Source organism: Adiantum capillus-veneris, chromosome 19 (assembly GCF_014529385.1).
Source record: "Adiantum capillus-veneris isolate H3 chromosome 19, ASM1452938v2, whole genome shotgun sequence".
Classification (NCBI taxonomy): Eukaryota; Viridiplantae; Streptophyta; class Polypodiopsida; order Polypodiales; family Pteridaceae; genus Adiantum; species Adiantum capillus-veneris.
In genome coordinates, this window is record NC_140949.1 from 21,248,038 (window position 1) to 21,269,300 (window position 21,263).

The following is a 21,263-nucleotide window of genomic DNA, read 5'->3' on the forward strand; positions in this document are numbered from 1 at the left end:
TAGAAGGAAGTCTGCTTACTGAAGAAACCAACAGAAAGACAATGGACAAAGGCAAAGGAACAGCCTTAGTTGTCAGGGGAAGGACCAAAGAAAAGTACAAAGGTGGAAAGAGGAATCAGTCTCGTAGCAAGTCCCGCAGTGCTAAAGGCAAGAGTGACATAGAATGCTACCATTGTGCCAAGAAGGGTCACATGAAAAGAGACTGCAGAGAATGGAAAGCAGGAAAAGGCAAAGAGAAAGCAAAAGACCATGGTGAGAAGAACAAGTCCTCAGTGAAGATTCAAGAAATAAATGTGACAAACACTATTGCAGAGGATGACAGTCTAGTGTCAAGAGATATCTACTTCTTGAAAAATACACTGGACTCAGCTCTTCTTACAACATCTAATGGAAATGCACTGAGTGACTGGATTATAGACTCAGGGGCATCACTTCATGTGTCTCCAAACAAGGAGTGGTTTACCTCTTATGTGACCACTAAAGATCATGTTCGGCTAGGCAATGGGCAGACATGTGAGATCTTAGGTGTTGGAGATGTTCAATTGAAGTTTCAGAATGGCTCTTCTTTCACATTGAAGAATGTGAGACATGTTCCCGCAATTACAAAGAGCTTGATCAGCACAGGTTTACTTGATGATGCTAGCTACGTCACCACTTTTGGATAGAACATGTGGAAGATATCCAAGGGTTCTATGACAGTAGCACATGGAGTAAAGTCTGGAGGACTTTACATGATTTATGTATCAAATGTCTCTAAAAATGTAATCAATGTAATCGAGCAGCCGAACGTTTCTCTGTGGCATAGCCGGTTAGGACATATGTCCAAGAAGGGAATGGAAATCTTGTCTCGTTCTGGTTATTTGCCTGGATTGTCATTTAATGATTTTGAATTTTGTGAACATTGTCTGTATGGTAAGCAAACACAGCAACCACATAAGCATAGAAGCAGTAGAAGAGATACACAGTTGGCACTTGTTCATAGTGATTTGTGTGGACCTATGCCTAACCTATCTCTAGGGGGAGCTTCTTACTTTATGACATTTATAGATGATTACTCGAGAAAAGTATGGGTTTACTTTCTCACGCACAAGGATGAAGCGTTTAGTGTTTTCAAAATGTTTGTGACACTTGTGGAGAATCAGAGTGGCAAGAAGCTTAAATGCTTATGCACTGACAATGGTGGAGAGTATGTTTCAAAGGCCTTTCAGGACTTTTGTGAGTCAAAAGGTATAAAACGTGAACTTACTGCTCCTTACAATCCTCCTCAAAATGGTGTTGCTGAGAGGATGAATAGGACCATATAAGAGAAGGTCTAATGCACAACTGCCAAATGGGTTTTGGGCTGAAGCTGTATCAACAGCAGTTCATCTTATAAATAGATATCCTAGCAAGGTTTTGCAGAAGGATTTAGTGGCAGAGATGGTATGGTCAGGCAAGGTGCCCTCAAGCATCTCAGAGTCTTTCGCTGTGAGGCATATACTCACGTTGCAAAGGAATTTAGGAACAAACTTGAGCCAAAGAGTAGAAAGTGCATCCTTCTAGGCTATGGTAATTCTGGTGAGATGGGGTACAGACTTTGGGATCCCGAATCCAGAAAGGTTATCCACAGTAATGATGTTCACTTTAATGAAGCCAAATATCATTCTAAACCAGAGAGGGTTGAGGAGATTAGAAGAGTTGTCTTCCAAGAAGATGGATTTGCACATGCAAGACAAAATGTCAAGGCTCAAGAGGAGCAAGGACAGGATAGAGTGGAACCACAGGTTGTGGCTGAGCCTGAGCCACCTATTTTGCGTATATCTGGACGTATCACGCGACCTCCTGATAGGTTTTTTCCATCTATGAACTATGTCATGTTGACTGATTGCAATGAGCCTTCATGTTACAAGGAAGCAGTGCAAATGAAGGACTCCAGGAATTGGCAATTGGCTATGCAGTCAGAAATGACAGCTCTGCATAAAAACCAGACATGGAAGCTAGTTAAATTACCACAGGGCAAAAAGGCTCTACCTTGTAAATGGGTTTACAGGTATAAGATCACCGCTCATGATAGTCAGCCAAAGTACAAAGCAAGGCTTGTTGCCAAGGGCTTTAAGCAAGAACAAGGCATTGACTTTGATGAAGTCTTCTCTCCGGTGCTCAAGATGACTACATTGAGATGCTTTCTTGCATTGGTTTCCATATTACATTTGGTGTTGCACCAAATGGATGTCAAGACAGCGTTCTTGCATGGTGATTTAGATGTGGAAATTTACATGCAGCAGCCAGAAGGGTTTGTTGAGAAAGGCAAGGAAGATTTGGTATGCCAGTTGTTAAAGAGTCTTTATGGCTTAAAACAATCACCCAGGGCATGGAACCATAAGTTCCACAAGTTTATGCTTTCTCAAGGCTACAAACGTAGTGAGTTCGATCACTGTCTATATACAAAGAAGGCTAAGGATGGCAGTTGTCTGATCCTTATTTTGTATGTGGATGACATGTTGATTGCTGGCAAGCACTTGGAAGAAATTTCAGCTTTGAAGTCAAAGATGGAAAAATCGTTTGACATGAAAGACATGGGTGAGGCAAGTCATATACTTGGTATGCGCATTGAGAGAGACAGATCAAAGAAGTTGATTTGGTTATCTCAAACAGAGTATATTGACAAGGTTTTGCAACGTTTCAATATGGAGAAGGGAAAGGCATTGAGTGTTCCATTGCCACCATATGTGAAACTTAGCAACAAGATTGTCCTGTGTCTGAGGAAGAACAGGCTGAAATGGATAAGATTCCATATGCGTCTGCAGTGGGTAGTTTGATGTATGCAATGATTGCTACTCGCCCAGACATTGCATTTGCAGTGGGAGTAGTAAGTCGATACATGTCAAACCCAGGCAAGAAACATTGGGAGGCAGTGAAAGGAATATTGAGATACCTCAAAGCTACAAAGAGTATGTGCATATGCTATGGGAGTCAGGAGCTAAGCGTAAATGGTTTTACAGACTCAGATTATGCAGGTGACTTAGACAACCGAAGGTCTACGTCAGGGTATGTCTTTACATTGGCTGGTGGAGCAGTATCATGGCGTTCTAGATTACAAGATTGTGTTACTCAGTCTACTACAGAGGCTGAATATGTTGCAGCATCAGAGGCATGCAAAGAATCAATTTGGCTTAATCGACTAGTAACATATTTGGGAATCAAAGAAGAGATGCCTGTGTTATATTGTGATAGTCAAAGTGCTATACAATTGGCTCCCAATCCAGTTTATCACTCAAAGACAAAGCATGTGGATGTGAAGTATCATTTCATCAGGGAAATGCTCGAGGATAAGCAACTTCAGCTTGTCAAAGTTCACACCACAGAAAATCATGTTGATCTACTTACAAAAGGACTTCCCTCAGAGAGCTTTGCGCATTTTCGCAAGCAGTTAGGTGTAGGGTAGTACATCACTTCTCTACATCTCTTGTATATTAGCTTGTATAGTAGCTTCTCTCACACTTAAAGTACCACATTGGACTTTAACATTAGAATGGTAACAGGACACTTTTTATGTCCTTGGACACTTTTGTGTCCTGTTAAGTGACCATTTTGCTTGAATTATTTGAAGAGTATGAAAATGAATTTTTAGGTGCTATATATCCACAAAGTTGCCTTATGAGCTGAAAAAAACTTAGCATTTTTTTTTGAGTATCGATCTCACCACCATTAACCTTACTCTTGCACAACATTTTTGAACCTAAACTGTGTGAAAAAACAGGTCCTCTTTTTGGCTTTTTTTCAATTTTTGGCAACTATACCACTCTAAACTTCATGTTTGTGAGGTTTAGATGGCTAGAGGTTAGGCCTTCATAGTTCTCAACATGTTTTGATGCTTGTAGGGAGAGCTAAGTGTTAAAATTGAAAGTTATGACCAATTTACAAGAATTGCATAATCCTGTTTTTTGGCCAAAATTAGCTTTTTTATGATTTTTTTGGTGGCTTTCTTGATATCCAAATTCAATTTTAATTGTGTAAGTGTAGCGTATAACATAAAGCTAATCTTCCTTGAGTTTTGGGGGACCTAATATGCTATATAGCATAGTATATGATGATGGTTGAGTTTTTTGATTGCTGAAGAATACGATACATTTTAGAGTAGCAAGTATAACTTTCTCAATATTGCTAGTTTCTTAGGCCAATAGTGTGTATTTTGTAGGTAGTAACGATATCTAATCATAGACTACAAACTTGGCTAGATATTGAGTAGTTTCTATGGGTTTTTAGAGGTCATAATGCTAAACCCAGTTTTTTCATGTTTAATTGTTGTATTTAGCACTTTATCATTGCCCCCAAGGTTCCAATTGTAAGAGATCCATTATCATTTTGACATGCTCCATGGCTCCTTTTGAATCCAAAGGCCCAAAGGGAACTAAGAAAACATGTATATAGTATCTGTATTGAGCGTGACTATAGAAACTTTGATGATAGGTGAGCAGAATGGCAAAAATGCAATTTTTTTGTACCTATTTTTTTTGCCCAAAAAAAAATTAGTGAGGTAAAAGCAACCATATGTTTTGGTCACCAACCCATTGAAGTTAACGGGGCATTTTATCTCATGTCCTACAAAAATGTCCACTCTTATTTATATGCAATCAAACGTAAGAAATTGCTGTTTTGGGCAAAATGCACTGGTCCATCAACTTTGGAGGCTTGTAGTGACAAAGGGATGAGAAAAATTACAAGTTTCTCATTTTTTCCATATGTAGTAGTTATTGAACTATAAGCTCATGAAAGGATTTTTCAAAATGAGTGGATCTACTATGGTTTTGGAATTTTTTCCCAAAACCCTAAAAGGACACTTTTATGTCCTGTTAGGTTACCATTCTAGTGTTACGTGGGAGGTTGTTGGGGTATAAAGCCCAATGTGGTCGCCCAGGTAAGTGGGCGGGCCTCCAAGTATGTACACATATTCTTTTGTAAAAACCTAATAAGAACTCACTATGCTCTACACATTACAGTAGAGCGAGTTCACCATATCGTCGTGCTCTTCTTCTCACACTCTCTCTCGCGTCGCACTTCTGCTCGTACTCCTTCACATAGGAGGGGGCAAGCCTAGCAAGTAGGGGATGAAAGAGAATTCCACACACACACACACACATAAGCTCCCTTTACACAAAGGGAATGAGGGACACATGTCAGCTCCCTAGGCCAGATGCCCACAAGGTGTACCCAATTCCTATTGGATGACCCTTGAAGTGGACCAATGAGAATTAGGCTAGAGTAAATTTAGCCTAATTAATTTTAAAACACTTAATAAAAAGAAAAAATGAAAATTAAGTCTCCTGGATGATTATTGGACAGCCTGTGAAGGGGTCCAATAGGAATTGAGCAGCCCAATGGGCTACTTAATTCCTATTGGTCAGAATGGAGAAAGGTCCAATGGGGATTTAATTCATTTAAATCAATTAAGTTTAATTGATTAAGCTCTCACAAAAGGGGAAAGGGGGACACATGTCAGAAGGCTATCACTTATGCTGCTTAATAACCATTGGCTTGACTTGGGGAGGTCCAATGGGGAGCCTGCAAGAGCAAATAGCAAGAGGGCTCGCCCAAGAGAGAGAGGGGTATGATTTTTGCAAGGCATTATCACACACACACTCACACAATCTCATGTGTGAAGAAAGAGAAGACTATCTCTTCCCAAGCTTTAATGGAGAACTCATCACCTACTCCAAGCTTGTGAGATAGAAGCCTACATCGACACACTCTTGGCTTGTGGATGCAAACCCAACCAAGAGCCAAGCTTCAATGCATGCTCATCTCATCTACCAAGCTAATTACTAAGCTAAAGCTATGCTAATATGAGTGATTATGTGAGGATATGTACATCTTTCTCGTAAGATAATCCTTCTTCCTCTCAATCTACTCTCATACTCTGCTAGCTCTCACCATCCTCGAAGGTGTGTGAGGTCTTGGGTCTGAGAACGGGGATAATTAAAGTTGTGTTTACTAAGTGTTTTGCTTAGTGCATGAAGCTTTCATCTTCATTGCACTAGCTAGTCTTGAAGGAACACAAAGAATTGTATTGTACAATGTCTCTCTTGATGGGAGAAACCATAATACAAAGCCTTTTGGAGGGGGGACCAGCTCCATTCAAATCCGGTCCTCAACTGTTGTCAATAGCTTAATTTCTCTCTCTTTTGAAAGTATTGTTGATGCTATCTAACTAGGTGTTATGCTTTTCACTATAAGAGGTTGTGTGCTCTTGTGACGCTGTTAGCGACGGAAATACATTGGGTTTTTATAACCCCCAGCGTTGCTAATAGCGTCGCTACGAGAGCGTCGCTATAAGCGTCGCTATATAGAGACGCTCATAGCGACGGTTATAGCGACGTTTTCACAGAAGTCTATAGCGACGCTTATAGCGATGCTCCAGAGCCATAAATAGCGACAGTTATAGCGACGCCCGAGAGAAAAAATATTTGGTGACAGGGCATTGAATGCCCTGCCACCCATCAACCATATTGTACTTGATTCACTTTTTAAAAAAAGTGCAAGGGTAGATAATAGACCCAAAATAGTCACCCACAAGACGCATTGTTTGCAAAATTGACAAGCGTAAAATTGACAATTGTACACATCATAGGCAAAATGAATTGATTGGCAAATGTAATAATGACAATTGTACAACATCATAGGCATAAAGAATTGATTGGCAAAATGAACTGCGGTGACAAATGTAATAATATACATGGTTCAAAAAGACGTATAAAATCCGTCTCATGATACATAAGCTATGAGAAACCCTAAACTAATGCTATCTAGCTACGGCTAAACTGACGTCGTCTAGTCCGACGTCTCATCGCGTCCAAGCGGCGTATCTGTCGGATTCTGCAAAAAAAAGACAATAAGACAGCTTTCAGTAAGTATAAACATATAACGACATTTATAAAACAATACAAAAAATAGAAAAGAGTAAACCCTAATACTAACCATGCAGCCGCGAGAACTGAGAATGTCCATCATGGCGTTTAAGCCCTTCCTGCTTGCGTACTCGCGCTCGTACGGTGTGGGATCACGTCCTGTCATCGACCACTGTCAAAACATACAAAGATTTCATTATGTTAGAATTAAAAAACTCATAAACCCTAAACTATCGAACATAAAGAGCAATGCGAAAACACTTACAAAATCGGCCTCAAATGATGCCCATCCACCGCTCCCCAAGTGGTGCGAGCTCCCTGCCTCTACTCGCGCGCTGCTTTCTTCGCATTCTTCCAATCTTCTTTGGCCAGCCAATCTGGCCTGTTCCACCCATGCTTGATTGCTTTTTGCACTTCGGAACGTTTGTGTTTGCAGTATTCGCGCATTCGAATCTTCATCAGGTCTTCATTGAAGCGTTGATCCCGTGTTGAAACGGGAAACTCATCATGAAGTATGCTGATGACTCTGTTTTTTAAATCACTTGGTACTTCACTCCATTTGTTTAGTATGTAGTGTCTAAACAGCTGAGAGCAAAGACCACGCATGCGCGAGATCACCTTCTTACCGTCATCATCCATGATGATGCCGCCGCTAAAGTCGACGGAGTAAGGCAAGCCCTCTGGCCGGTGACGCGTGAACCTGGGTGTCCCGACAAGGGTCTCTAGCGGCGTGTCGATGAGGGTACGGACGTCAGGTGTCTCCACCGGCGTCTGGGCCCCGAAGCGAGGAGTGTCGAGTGGGGTGGCTCCTGGCGGAGTAGGTAGAGGTGTGTAGCTGCTAGGAACAGTCAGCCGCGCAAAACCTGGCGTAGATGGCGATGCTGTGGCTGGTGTGGGGGCGGGCAAAGAAGGGGAGGGTAAAGAGCCTCGTCGAACACGAGGCAGTGTGGAGGCATCGGCGGCGGAATCCCCACAACAACCGCCACTGCCACCACTAGAGCGCCGGTGTCTAGACGAGTGTGAAGATCGTCTCGTTGACGCCGAAGCTTCGGAGCGCGCCGAACGCTCCGAAAGAGAGGGAGATGCGGCTGGAGTAGGAACGCGCGATGATGCGCCAGAGCGATGACGCTCCACGTACCACTGTCTCTGCTGCGGTGACAAAGAAGAAAGAAACTATCTTGAACCATTGCACGTCGAACAAGTCGACAAAAAATCCTCTGTAATTGATCCTCAAAATCTCTTGTAGCGTGCCGAAGTAAGTGAGTTCCGCCACCACAGGATCTGCATCAGAGGAACGTCGTCGACTAGACTGTTCAAATTTTGCCATGATTCCACAATCTTGAGTAAAACGCTTTTTGTCGATCCGTTCCACCCTAAAATGTCGACCGTTACACCATGCTGCTGTGTATGACCTATACTACAACGAACAAAGATTATGAGTGGCCGTTCAAACGTTTAGAAATAAAGTCACTAGCTAGTCGTACATTGCAAACTTACCTTGGTCGCGCAACCCCGAGAGTACTCCCACTCTTCCTCAGTCACTTCATCACCGCATTGTTGTGCGCTTTTCAATTGGTTGTGCAACCATCTTAAGCTCATGAATGTTGGTAGGCTCTCCAGAACCGTCGGATAGTGCATCGATGGTCGTCTTCCCCGTCTCCACTCGATTGGTGCCCTTTGTCGCTCTTGCTTTGCATCCTCATATTGTGAAATCCACTTTTGCATCACTGGATTGTGAAGCATGCAAAATCGGTTGATTTTAGCCTCTAGATCTTCCGTCATCTTCTTCTCAACACCGAGATTGCACATGACAATCCCAGATATGCGCTCATCATCTATGGTTCGCCATAGCGTGTCCCGGGCTTTATCAAATCCGTCTAGCCACTCTCCAATGTACACTAGGGACTCTGATACCAACCAACCTTCTGCCATGCTACCCTCCAGACGTGCCTTTTGACGCACATATCCCTTAAGCGTTTTCATGAAACGTTCTAAGAAGAACATCCATCTGGAATGAACTGTGCCAGCTATTTCCACCTCATCAACTATGTGAACAAGAAGATGCACCTGAATGGTTAGCATGGTAGTAGGAAAATGTTTCTCAAACATGCACACAAGCTCCGCAGCATTTAGTTTGGCGAATGGTATGGAGTCTACGTTGATCTCCTTTTGTGAGATCCATTGCACCAGCTTTGCAAGTTTGTAGATTGTGTTACGGATGTCGAGAGACAAACATCCCTCGATGGCAACTGGTAAAATAAACTGTAAAGTATGTGCAGCAATGATATTAAAGTCCACATTTTATGCAATGATATTAAAGTCCACTATGAACGTACCTTACACATTTTATGCCAATCGTGTGACTTCAAACCGGTAAGCTTTCCTTCTTTAGTAAAACACGTTCGGAGCGAGTGCATTACGCCAGTGGGGGTCCGCAAAGATCGAATGGTCTCTTTTACTTTGTGTTCTTGGGCTCCTGTGAAAATTCATGGTGCTTTAGGGAGTTTTATCGATCCATCAGACGCTGTTTGCGGCCAATATTGCTCCATACGATCCACATTTCTAAGGTCAACTCTGGCTCCCAAAGTATCTTTCTTGCCGGTCAGATGGTCCCATAGTAGATTACCCACATTCTTGAATATGTGCATTGGATCGAGCAAGTGATTGATCATGAGTCGGGGCCAGTATGGTAACTCGTACCATAGAGATAGTCTCTTCATTACTGGAGGAAAACCATCATCGCACATCTCCTTCTGCTCTAACCATGCTTGTGCAGACATCCTTGGTGGCTCTCTTCCCAAAAAGCCGTCGCGTAACACATGATTCTCTGGAAGATACGCTTGATGACCTTCGTAGATTTGCTTCTTCAGTGAGGGCGCCCTACGTGCATTCAGTCTAGGTCCACATGTGACACATGATTTGTATCCGCTTGCTTGAAGCCCTGCATGTATACACATGATAATAGATCAACTATGGGAAAAAACAAGATTTACAGTGTTTGAGTGAGGAGTGTCAATAGATCACCTGAGCATTCTGTTAGCCCGGGATAGTCATGCATGGTCCACATTAGAATGCCTTTGATCAAAGCATTCCGTCGTCTTGTGTGTCGGCTCATATCCACCACCTCTATGCCAATCCACAATTGTCGTAGCTCTTCCAATAGTGGACGAAGATACACATCCATATTCTCCACTTTATATCGCCCTGGCACAATCAAGCTTAGCCATAGGTGCCCCTTCTTCGTAGTCAACCACGGGGGAATGTTGTAGTTGACGATGACAACGGGCCATACACTGTAAGATGTTGATCTTTGACCACATGGATTTACGCCATCCATAGCCAGGCCTAAGCGCAAATTTCGAGCTTCTCTGGCAAAATCCGACCATGTTCCATCTATATGTTTCCAAGCTGCGCAATCTGCAGGAATTCGTAGCACACCATCCGAAGATTTATTCTCCTCATGCCATGATGCTAGGGCGGCCATGGACTTACATTCGAAGAAATGCTTGATGCGAGGAAGCAGAGGAAAATGTCGCAAAACCTTTTGTGGAATTTTTGTCCCGTGGAGATCTACTCGATATCTTTCGGAATCACATTTCGGACACTTCTCCATGTCTATGTATTCCCCTCTGAAAAGAATGCAGTCATTAGGACAAGCGTGGATAGAATTTTAATCCATCCCCAAGTTTCGCAACATCTTCATCTCGGGAATCTGGCATCACATTGTCAGCTGGTAGTATGTGCACTTTAAGCAATCTACACAACATAAAAATACGATACAGTCGTGTAAAAATCTATCAGATCATTATACATTTAGAGTTTTATTAAAGTAAACTAATTGTAATAGATCACCTGAAAAGCGCTGTGACGCTAGTGTCACTCCATCCAAACTTTGCCTGCATGTTGAGAAGAACCAGGAGTGCTTTCAATCTAGACATACGTGCTCCATTATACAATGGCGTATCGGCTTCACTTTTCATATCATCATAGATAAGCCTTTCTGAATCCATGATCGTCTCGATCATTTCATCAATCTCAGGCTCAAACATTGCCTCGTTGGGAATGTGCTCTGCATGATCATCCCCCGAGCTGTCAGAGGCTACATCTTGTGGCCTCACATATGCTGCTTGACCAAAGCGCCTGCGAACACGTCTATTGGGTTGCAAGATTGCTGCTTGTTGGCCAGCGTCAGAGTCCGGCGAGTTATAATTAGCAACAACTCGATCTATAATAGATGGATCGAGCTCGCCAAATTCGCGAACGTGCTGCAAAGAAACACGTCTTGTCTGTCGCACAGCATGCTTGCATTGATTACAAGGACATAAGACCCTCGTTGAGAGATAGGTGTTTCGGTTGGACGGTCCCACATCCTCGTCACTAGTCATAATGAGGATAAAAATCTTATAACCTAGATAACAAACTTAATATTCTATTGGCATTCTTCGTCTTATCTCTCTCTCTCTCTCTCTCTACCTCACATTCTCTAGTCATGTCCAATCCCCGCACACCTTGGTCTAGAGGTGCACGGAGATCAGAACCACCGGGTTATAATCTCGTCTTTATTGGTCAATACCTATATTTGTGGGTACAAGAAATCTACAGACCCACGTCTACATGATACTGCATGTAGTGGACAAAACCCCTTTGCCTCTTCTCTAGCTATAGCACTTCACAGCATCTTAACATCTTTTCACAGTAGATCTTTTCACAGTTCGTCTAACTCTAAACCCTAAACCGTAAGTAATTCTTGCGTGGACTCGATCTAACATAAATAAGCGTAAATCTAAATAAACGTAAATCTAACTAAAAATAAACCTAAATCTAATTTAACATAAGTCTACATCTAACCTAATCTTTAACGTCTTTTGGGATAGTTTCCTACGACGTTAAAACTCTCTTCTTCTTGTGTGTGTGTGTGTGTGTGTGTGTGTGTGTGTGTGGGGGGGGGTAAACCTAAATAAACCTAAGTCTAATCTAATATAACATAAATCTAAATCTAACGTAAGTTATGCTATATTAAAAACAAAGAACTAAACTAACAGGGATTATAAGAACCTTAAAACTGATTTAACACATAATTTTTCACATAACTCGCCAAGAGTTGGCATTCTCATCACTAAAGATGTGAGAGTTAACTTCCGGCGGTGACGCTGCCTCATCTCCATCCACATCTGACGACAGCAATTGGCCCTTTGGACCGTTCTTGCTCTTGTTACTAACTTTGAAGTTGTTGTTGAATGACTAGAGGTTGTCTAGATGGTCATTGTTGGGGATGTAGTGACTCTTGCCGCCCTGAAGATCCACCTTCTTCCCTATCTTCTGAAGACATTTCACCAGTACTTTTGGATCGACGGAGCCCACCATGAGTGAAGGCAGCAATACCCTATATTCCATTGAGGGCTTTCTTCACCCGCTTCATGCAGGCATCGCAGTCTATGGAGACCTAAATCTAATCTAATATAACGAAAATCTAAATCTAGCGTAAATAAACGTAAATCTAACTAAAAATAAACCTAAATCTAATCTAATTTAACTTAAATAAACATAAATCTAATTTAACGTAAGTCTACATCTAACCTAATCTTTAACGTCTTTTAGGATAGTTTCCTACGACGTTATAACTCTCTTCTTCTTGTGTGTGTCCGCATGTGTGGATGTGTGTGTCAATAAAAAGAGATAAATGGTATAAACTTTCTATCACCCATGCCAAGTATGATAGATTGGTTATGCCATTTCCCTCTTGAATAATAGGTCTTGAGTTCTACTCCTCGTCGGCTAGATCTTTAGGTCTTTTAATTTTAATTAGTTTCCTACGACGTTAAATTAGTTTCTCTCTCTTTCTCTCTCAATGTGTGTGCGTTTTTTTGTTTATGCATGTTTTCTCTCTCTTTTCCTCTCTCAATGTGTGCGTTTTTTGTTTATGGATGTTCTCTCTCTCTTTTCCTCTCTCAATGTGTGCGTTTTTTGTTTATGCATGCTCTCTCTCTCTTTTCCTCTCTCAATGTGTGTGTGCATTCTTTGTTTATGTATGTGTGTGTGCGTTTTTGTTTATGTTTGTACTCTTTCTCTCTCTCTCTCTCTCTCTCTCTCTCTCTCTCTCTCTCTCTCAAAAACACTATGTGTGTGTGTGTGTGTGTGTGTGTGTGTGAGAGAGAGAGAGAGAGAGAGAGAGAGAGGGAGAGAGAAAGAGGGGAAGGGAACATGAGAGTGAGGAGAGGGAAGGACCATACCTGGCTCTCCTTCCTCTCCTCATGTGTGTGTGTGTGTGTGTGTGTGTGTGTGGAGAAGAAAGAGAGAGAGAGAGAGAGGGAGAGCGTTACCTGCTCCTTGCTTGAGGGCGCCGAAAAACTCAGATCTGAGATCTGAGTTTTTGGGCGCTCTCTGTTATTTTTTTTAGCCCAGCCGGTGCCGCTATGAGCGTCGCAAATTTACAAGTAAATTTGCGACGCTCATAGCGACGCCGGGAAATATTTTTTTTGAGCGTCGCTGTGTGAGCGTCGCTAATATGAATAGCCTCTTGTAGTGTTTTGTTGCTCTCTCCACCCAAGTACTCTTGTAATTCTCATTAGGAATCTATTCTAATGAAATGCCCACTATGTTCATGCTAATTTCCGCTACACACACAAGTTACTAGGCCATTAAATGTTACATATAGTATATATAATATAATATATATGGTATAGTATATATATTATGTACAATATACATATTATGTATAATTTATTGATATATAGTATATCTAATAATACTGTTAGATATATGATATAGTGTATACTATATATATAAAATATATTATATATATTGTATAACACAATAGATTTGAACTAAAATATAATAGTTTTGAAAGTTATTTTTAATAAAATATAAAAATAAGATAATTTTATATATGCGCACATAGTTTGAAATATTTTGAAGGTAACATATTTAACAGAAAGATTTGAAGAGATGTCAATTTGAATTTATTTCAATGATTGTGACTTTGCATATGTTACAAAGTGAATATTTCAAATCTATTAAAGATTGCTTTCAATGAATGCATTAACTCTTTTGCGCTATATTCTACAGCTCTTCCTCTTTGTCTTATACATACTCCTTATCATCTCTTTTCGTCACTTTCTTTCCCTCAACCATTCCTCCCCCTTATCAGTTTCACACATGACGACATCAACTAACTTTCATGGACGATTTAAGGTGCTTTCATAAAATATAGTGTTTCATTACGAAATGGAAAGCTTTTTCTCAGTGAATATTTCCTTCAAAGCTTGTTACCTCCTTTTATTAAATTTGAAGGGATACAAGCCATCGTGCAAATAGAGAGCTCTATGTCTAAGGTCAATGTGTTGCCAAGATGGGATCGTACTTTGTCCTCAGATTATCACATTCTACATTTGGATGAGTGTGTTTATGTTTCTGTTAGTTTAGACACAAGTGAAGATGTTGGTGATGATTCAATCTACGCTACACCATGTGACAAAACATCAACTCTATTATAGTTGAACGTTGATACTGATGAAGATGTGGAAACAACCATGGCAACAAAACCCTGTCTCGATGCAAAGGGGCCGGTTGAAAGTGATACATCCATTCTTGCATGGATGAAAGACAAAGGTACATCCTGCAGGTTGTACAAAATACTAGAGATTTGTGGACCTCCAAAAATGGTTGATGAGCTCCCAACTGTTTATGATGGCAATGTTTGTCTCGAGCTTCCTCCAACGCACGATAATAAAAGGACGCTAGGGATGGAGCAGAAGTATGACGTTCACCTTTGGTCTAGGCCAACATCAACCAACATGGCCATAGATTGCATAGTGCGTTTAAGGTATTGACTTGGTAGTCTTCAATGTTGCAAAGTGACATGCCCTTTTTACCTTAGTGAAAGAAGATACAATGATGCCTTCTCTCATGGTCATCTGGACAGACAAATCAGCATGTGGCTATCCTTCTAACGAAGGTAAACCTAAAATAACCTACCACTATTGTGAGAAAACGGTCACTTGTTCAAACGTTTGCAAGTGTATGACCTATTATGTGATGCCAAAGGAATCCGCAATAACACGTTTGGTGATCCATCTTGGGGTGCATGAGCATAATGTTCAGCTAGGTACTAGGAGGCCGGTAGCCCTTGAAAAGGTGCACAATCTTGTTAAAACAATTTTGAAGATTGAGAAGAGGGGTCCTAGAAAAGTACAGATGTTAGTTGCACATCAAACGTTATTCCAATCTTTGACTAAAGAAGATGATTTGGAAGCCACTGATGTAGAGCTTAACCATTCTCTTGAGGAAATGATGCCACTTGTTCAGAATAAGGGATTCAAAAGTATTGTTTCAAATGAGAACGCTAAACAGGGTCAAGTGATTGGTGATGGATATAACAATATTCTAATGTTGCAAAAGCGGTGTGTTTTTTCATTCTTTCATGGAAGTCGTTTTCTAGGTGGAGCTAATGATAAATGTTACGTGTTCAAAATGTCCATGAAAGACATGCTTCGGGAGTTGAACTTGTCAATCAAATGAGGCGAGGAGAGACATGAGATTTGAGGAGTGCATGGGTGCATTTTGATCACACTCACCGGATTGAAGGATGGGAAACTATGTCATGCTCGGTTTATGATCTTGGATAAGTGAGCTTATGAAAATATATTAGATAGCATATTTTGATACAAGTCGCCTATTTATACTTATTTTTATTTTGAATACAGCATAAGAACATTGCAGGTGATTGCAATACGTGAAAGCAAAGAGGAAGATGAGGAGACACAAACAATTTTTTGGAGAAATTTAAACACAATGATGGAGAGATGCGGGCATGAACCACTAGACTTTTCTTGATTCATGTCTGATGAAGCTAGAGCTAATTGGTTGGAAATACAAGCTGTATACAATGGAGGAAGGCATAATGTAATGATAGGGAGGGAGCGTTATGCCTTTTCCATTGAGAACAGAGTCTGCATAAACACACTAAAAAAATGTCAGTGCTCCAAATAGACAAATGCATCACATTGAAATAAGTGAGGCATGCTGCTTGGTAGTGACAACAAATGAGGCCTCCCATATAGCCTCCACAGTACAAGAATGGTGGATGACGAATGTGACAGGAGATAATATAAAGGCTTTATAGCTATGGTTTAATTGGTGGGAGCAACAAATTGCCCATTGGGGAAGCACTGCACTAGTGGTATATCAATTTTTCTTTGACTCATATAATAAACATGAAAACAAAGATTAACATATATTTTTTTTTTTCATATTGTATTTATAGACCATCAAGAGTCCTTGGGAGAAAGCTCAAATTCCTAGCATAAATTTGCCAGAGAGCATCCATGCAATTTGGCTAGTAGGTGAAGGTGGAAATAAAAAAATCTCATTTTATGATGCATGTGTCAACGATGTTTTGAATGCATATATTCAATGTGAAAAGATATTGGGATACACCACAAGTAGATTCTTGGGAACTGACCCTTTTATAGAAGCAATGATGGACAACGCCAAACACAAAGAATCTCCAAATTGCACTAATTTGAAAGTACATTGAAAGGCTTGGTTGCTGGTAGTCCTTTGTACGAGGAGCCTATGATGGAAGGTGACAAAGAGACGTGAAGAAGAAAGCAAGTACCACCGATACAAGTTCACATAAACTTGGATACGTAATGGAAGCAAGGCAACACAAAACCAAAGGGAGACCACAAAGTATACAATTTGATAGAGAGAATAATGAAAAAATATGTCTGGTCACTGACATTGAGGTAGGGGAGAGCATGGTGTACTCAAGAGGTGAGAGTTGCACTCAAGAGTGGGATTTACAAAGGATGCCAGCCAATTGCATTAGGGAATGTTTTGGAATGGAATGCAAGAAAAATGGTGGTAACAAATTACAAATCCTTCAAGTGGGATTGGTTGCACCATGTTTTTGGTCGGAGAGAACATTTAAAGATAAGAAGATTGCACAATGAATATGGTTCTGCAATTATGATGTAAGCCACACACAAAAAGTACAGAGACAAGTGAAGTTCTCACCTGTCGTTGATGGATTCCAAGTGTTCTCAGTAGGTGCATCTGACAGTCGAGCAACCCTGTGTGGTCGGCCACTTCCATAATCCCAATGCAAGAACTCTAGCAGGTTCGAGGAGGATCCAAGTGGAGGCTTCAAAAGTTGAGCTCATCGAGACCGGCCTGTTGTAGTAACCAACATACTTTGAAGCTCGAATTCGATCCCCGTTAATAAAGACATGATGGCGACCATATGGTTTGCAACAAGTATGTCAAGTGCGGCGAGGACCAGTCTAATTCCTCGTTACATTGTAATTCTTTAGGATGATGGGCATTGGCAGTGCTTCGGGTGCAAGCAATAAAACAAGCTGGAGTTTAACTAAAAGCAGTTGGATGTTATTGATGGGAATCAATCCTTGGGTAAAAATAAAATGCAAACTATTTCTGAAGTCGACTGCAATCATTGGGAGCATGGCCACCCATGTGATGGGCCGCCATAGAGGGAAGAGTGGCCAGGAGAGCACAAGAAGGGGAAAGGCTAGCAAGGGCAGCCATGCTGGAAGGCTCTCGAAGCCACTCTCAAGCGGGGACTATAAGGGGCGGCCAATAGCGCAAATTGCAAGGAGCTGAAGAGAGCCGTCAGGAAGGCAGTTGGAGCAGAAGGAGATAGCATTGAAGGGGCTCGTGGAGGAGCAGAGAGGGAGTTACACCAAAGAGGAGGTGAGGCTGGCCAGTAGCTTATGAGGGGCGCACTCTCGGCCATATGGCATGACCGACGCAGGAGAGGGGGGCCTGCTGTGAGGAGGCGCCATTGCAGAAGAGCTCATGAGAGCTAGGTCGAGGTCAAGAGGGCTGCAACCGAGAGAATCTGCCATGCTCAATCAAAGAGCTCAGCTTGCATAGAATCAGAGAAGGAGGGAGTGCTCAAGAAAGAGGGCGTCACCAAGGGACTCAAAGGGGCTGAAGGCCGCGAACTCGACAAAAGAAGAGAGGGCTGAAGCTCAGAGATCAGCTGCAGGTAGGGCCGTACTAGAGGTGCTGCCATCTGGAGGCTGGGCAAGATGAGGAGAGGAGGGCGGCTGCTTGTTTTGGAGAGCCGGCCATGCCAAGCAGGGACCTGAGGAGGGCTTGAGCTCAGAGGGGTACTCGCCATGCTCAGCACATAAGGAGGGAGACGAGCTGAAACCGGCGACGTCTAGAAGGATAAATGGAAGGAAGGAGCGCCATTGCAATATCCATTGGCAGCTGATCGAGAGCTACTTAGAGAGGCCGGGGGTAGAAGGAGCTCAACGGGGAGCTCACCACGGGCCTAGTCATCATCCGATTAATTAAGAGGGTTGGACGCGAGCAGCCAACACAGGGAAAGAACTAGAGGGCTGCAAGCAGGTTGGAGCAACCAGCTCAGAGCGCACCAAGCTCGTGTGAGAAAAGGCTGGCCAAATCCAGAGGGGGAGCTCTGAAACGGAACTGCAATCAAGCATGAGAGGATGAGAACCGCAAGCTGGCCAAGAGAGTAAGGGAGCGCATTCAACAAAAAAGAAGAAAAAGGTAGAAAGGGGATGGGCCACTCAGTGTGCGAGACTTCTGCAAAGAAGAGAGAGGAGGTCAAAGGCAAGTCGAGTTCAATAGCCCGACTAGGTGAAGTAGCTCGAGTGTATGGAAGGCGTCTGCAAGTCCAAGCAGGAGTTTGAATGTGTATATATGATCATTTTAGGTCTCGATATGCTTTGGGTTCTAGCACCAATGTTATTTTTGTATAAAGCTCGAGCATGAGGTCCATTGAGGTTTGCAGCCTGTGGGTGTGGAGAGAGAGAGAGAGAGAGAGAGAGAGAGAGACAGAGAGAGAGAGAGTCCCATCTATGTGTTCTCTAGAGTGAGAGCTGTTTGTGTTGGAGGGGTTTTCTTCTAAAAGAGCCGGACAGTGTGCACACTTAGGCTACAGACAAGAGTGTGAAGGTTGTGTGTGGGTGTGTTTGCCCGAGCCCCATCATCTTTTGGCGATCCCGCTAGGGAACGGGTCTTTTTAGAGTTGTGAAGCTCTCAGATCAGTCTTGAAGGGCAATTCCCAAAAATAATTTCTATTGTGCTAAAGCGTTAAAGTTGCCAAGTGGATGCAAATGGCACAGTCCAAGATCGACAGGTGGTTTAGCGGAGCACTAGGGCAGAGAATTCGACCGTGGATATGGCTAGTGGAGCTAGAGATGGAGGAGTTGGAGATCTACACAGATGAAGAGAAGGCAGATTATGTGTGGCAAGGGCTTCGTGGAGCCGCATGGATGATCTATTGCAACCTCTCGACATCACAGCAAAGGAGCTGGTATCAGATAAAGCTAGCCCTACTTATGGCCTTTTGTGAAGATCAAAAGAGGTTTATGGGATCAGCAGCCGCAGGAGAGGTAGTATCTGATGATGGAGAATCATCGACATCTATCGATAGCGGGTATATGGGTGAGTCTGAGGACAATGGTAGTGGCAGAAACTCAGATAGTGCCGAAGATGCGGGAATCTCGAGCAGGATTTTGGATGCAGTGTCTCGTGGAGTGCATACTGTAGACGAGCAAGACAGTGAGGAGGATGGTGCATATTCTGATTGTGTACCCAGCACAAATGAAGACTTCAAAGTGGTATCAAAAGCTGGTTTGATAGAGCAAGAGGGTGGGAAGCCTTGCCATGAGCAACATACAGAGGTGCAACAGGTTCCAGAGTCGGTAAGCGGCCATGGAGACGTGTGAGGAAAGGCTGGCCAAATCCAGAGGGGGAGCTCTGAAACGAAACTGCAAGCCAGCATGAGAGGATGAGAACCGCAAGCTGGCCAAGAGAGTAAGGGAGCGCCTTCAACAAAAAAGAAGAAAAAGGTAGAAAGGGGATGGGCCACTCAGTGTGCGAGACTTCTGCAAAAAAGAGAGAGGAGGTCAAAGGCAAAGTCGAGTTAAGAAGCCCGACTAGGTGAAGTAGCTCGAGTGTATGGAAGGCGTCTGCAAGTCCAAGCAGGAGTTTGAATGTGTATATATGATCATTTTAGGTCTCGATATGCTTTGGGTTCTAGCACCAATTTTATTTTTGTATAAAGCTTGAGCATGAGGTCCATTGAGGTTTGCAGCCTGTGGGTGTGTGTAGAGAGAGAGAGAGAGAGAGAGAGAGAGAGACGGAGTCCCATCTATGTGTTCTCTAGAATGAGAGCTCTTTGTGCTGGAGGGGTTTTCTTCTAAAAGAGCCGGACAGTGTGCGCACTTAGGCTGCAAACAAGAGTGAAGGTTGTGTCTGGGTGTGTTTGCCCGAGCCCCATCATGGTGACTCGTTCCTGCATTTTGGAGAGTGGATATTGGAACTAACTTATCAAGGGAAGAGGGACAGCTTAGTGCGAAGTGGATTTCAATTTGGAGATGTTGCAACACCACTACAAAAGATAAACAATACGTCTGCTGCTCTTGCTCAGGGAGGTTCTAGTAGCAAAAAGCGTAAGTGGAGACATGGTATTTTCAAAGAAGCACAAAAGAGATTTGAGTCAACTGCAAGTATGGTTGCAACGTTCTTGGAAGAGAAACTGGAAAGTGACAACAGATAGTTGTTTGAATTTTGACAGAGGGTTGTTATGATGTACACACACAAATCTTTTTTGGCATGTAAACACATGTACTATGTGTATGTGCATATACTTGGGCTTCAATCAAAAGAGCACATCATCATTCATCAGCCTTCACTAACTCCCATAGGCCTTGCATTTGTATTAGGGCAGACCTGCAAGATAAACCCTATGGTGTAGTGAACCAGATACTTAGCAAAAGGTATCTAGAGGTATGCATCGAAGGAGACATCTCTTATGTGTTAGTAGTAGCAGAACTACTTTTCCCCGCCTTTTGAAACTTTTGTTGAATCCCTTTTAGCTATAGATGTATGATTTGTGGTGTCTATGTTGCCAAATGTACAAGTATAAAATTTGTTATTTGGGAAACTTGTACATGTTTTTGGTGTGTATCTTATGTATAATGTATCTATTTTGAAGTAGCATTTTTTGTGTTGTTAGAAAAGGCTCTCAATCTAAAGCCCAGTTATTGCAAAATGATAAATGTTTTTTGGTGTGTATTGTATAGTAATGTCTTTGTTTTGAACTAACATCTTTTGTGTCATTAGAAAAGGCTCTGAAACTAAAGTGAAAAAACTCGCAAAATTGGTTTTGATTGCAAAATCTCAAAATCGAAAGCTCACAAATAAAACATACTCCTGATCAATCAAGGTTTCTTAGCAATCTAATCACTCCAAACAAAGACACGCGGAGTCAATCCCATGGATCTGAAAAGTGCCAAAAAAAAAACTAAAGAAAGTGAGTGGCAAACAAAGTCACAGATCAACACATAAATTAGCCAAGAACAAGATTGGGAACATTGTGTT

General features: G+C 42.2%; 1 protein-coding gene across 1 annotated transcript; it reads left to right on the forward strand.

Annotated features, from left to right (window-relative positions):
- The first annotated feature begins 18,484 nt into the window (after nucleotides 1-18,484).
- Nucleotides 18,485-19,938, forward strand: LOC147433674 (uncharacterized). Its single transcript, XM_086489776.1, has one exon. It carries the CDS (start codon nucleotides 18,986-18,988, stop codon nucleotides 19,604-19,606), a length of 621 nt encoding a protein of 206 aa, XP_086345902.1. The 5' UTR covers nucleotides 18,485-18,985; the 3' UTR covers nucleotides 19,607-19,938.
- Nucleotides 19,939-21,263: the final 1,325 nt, after the last annotated feature.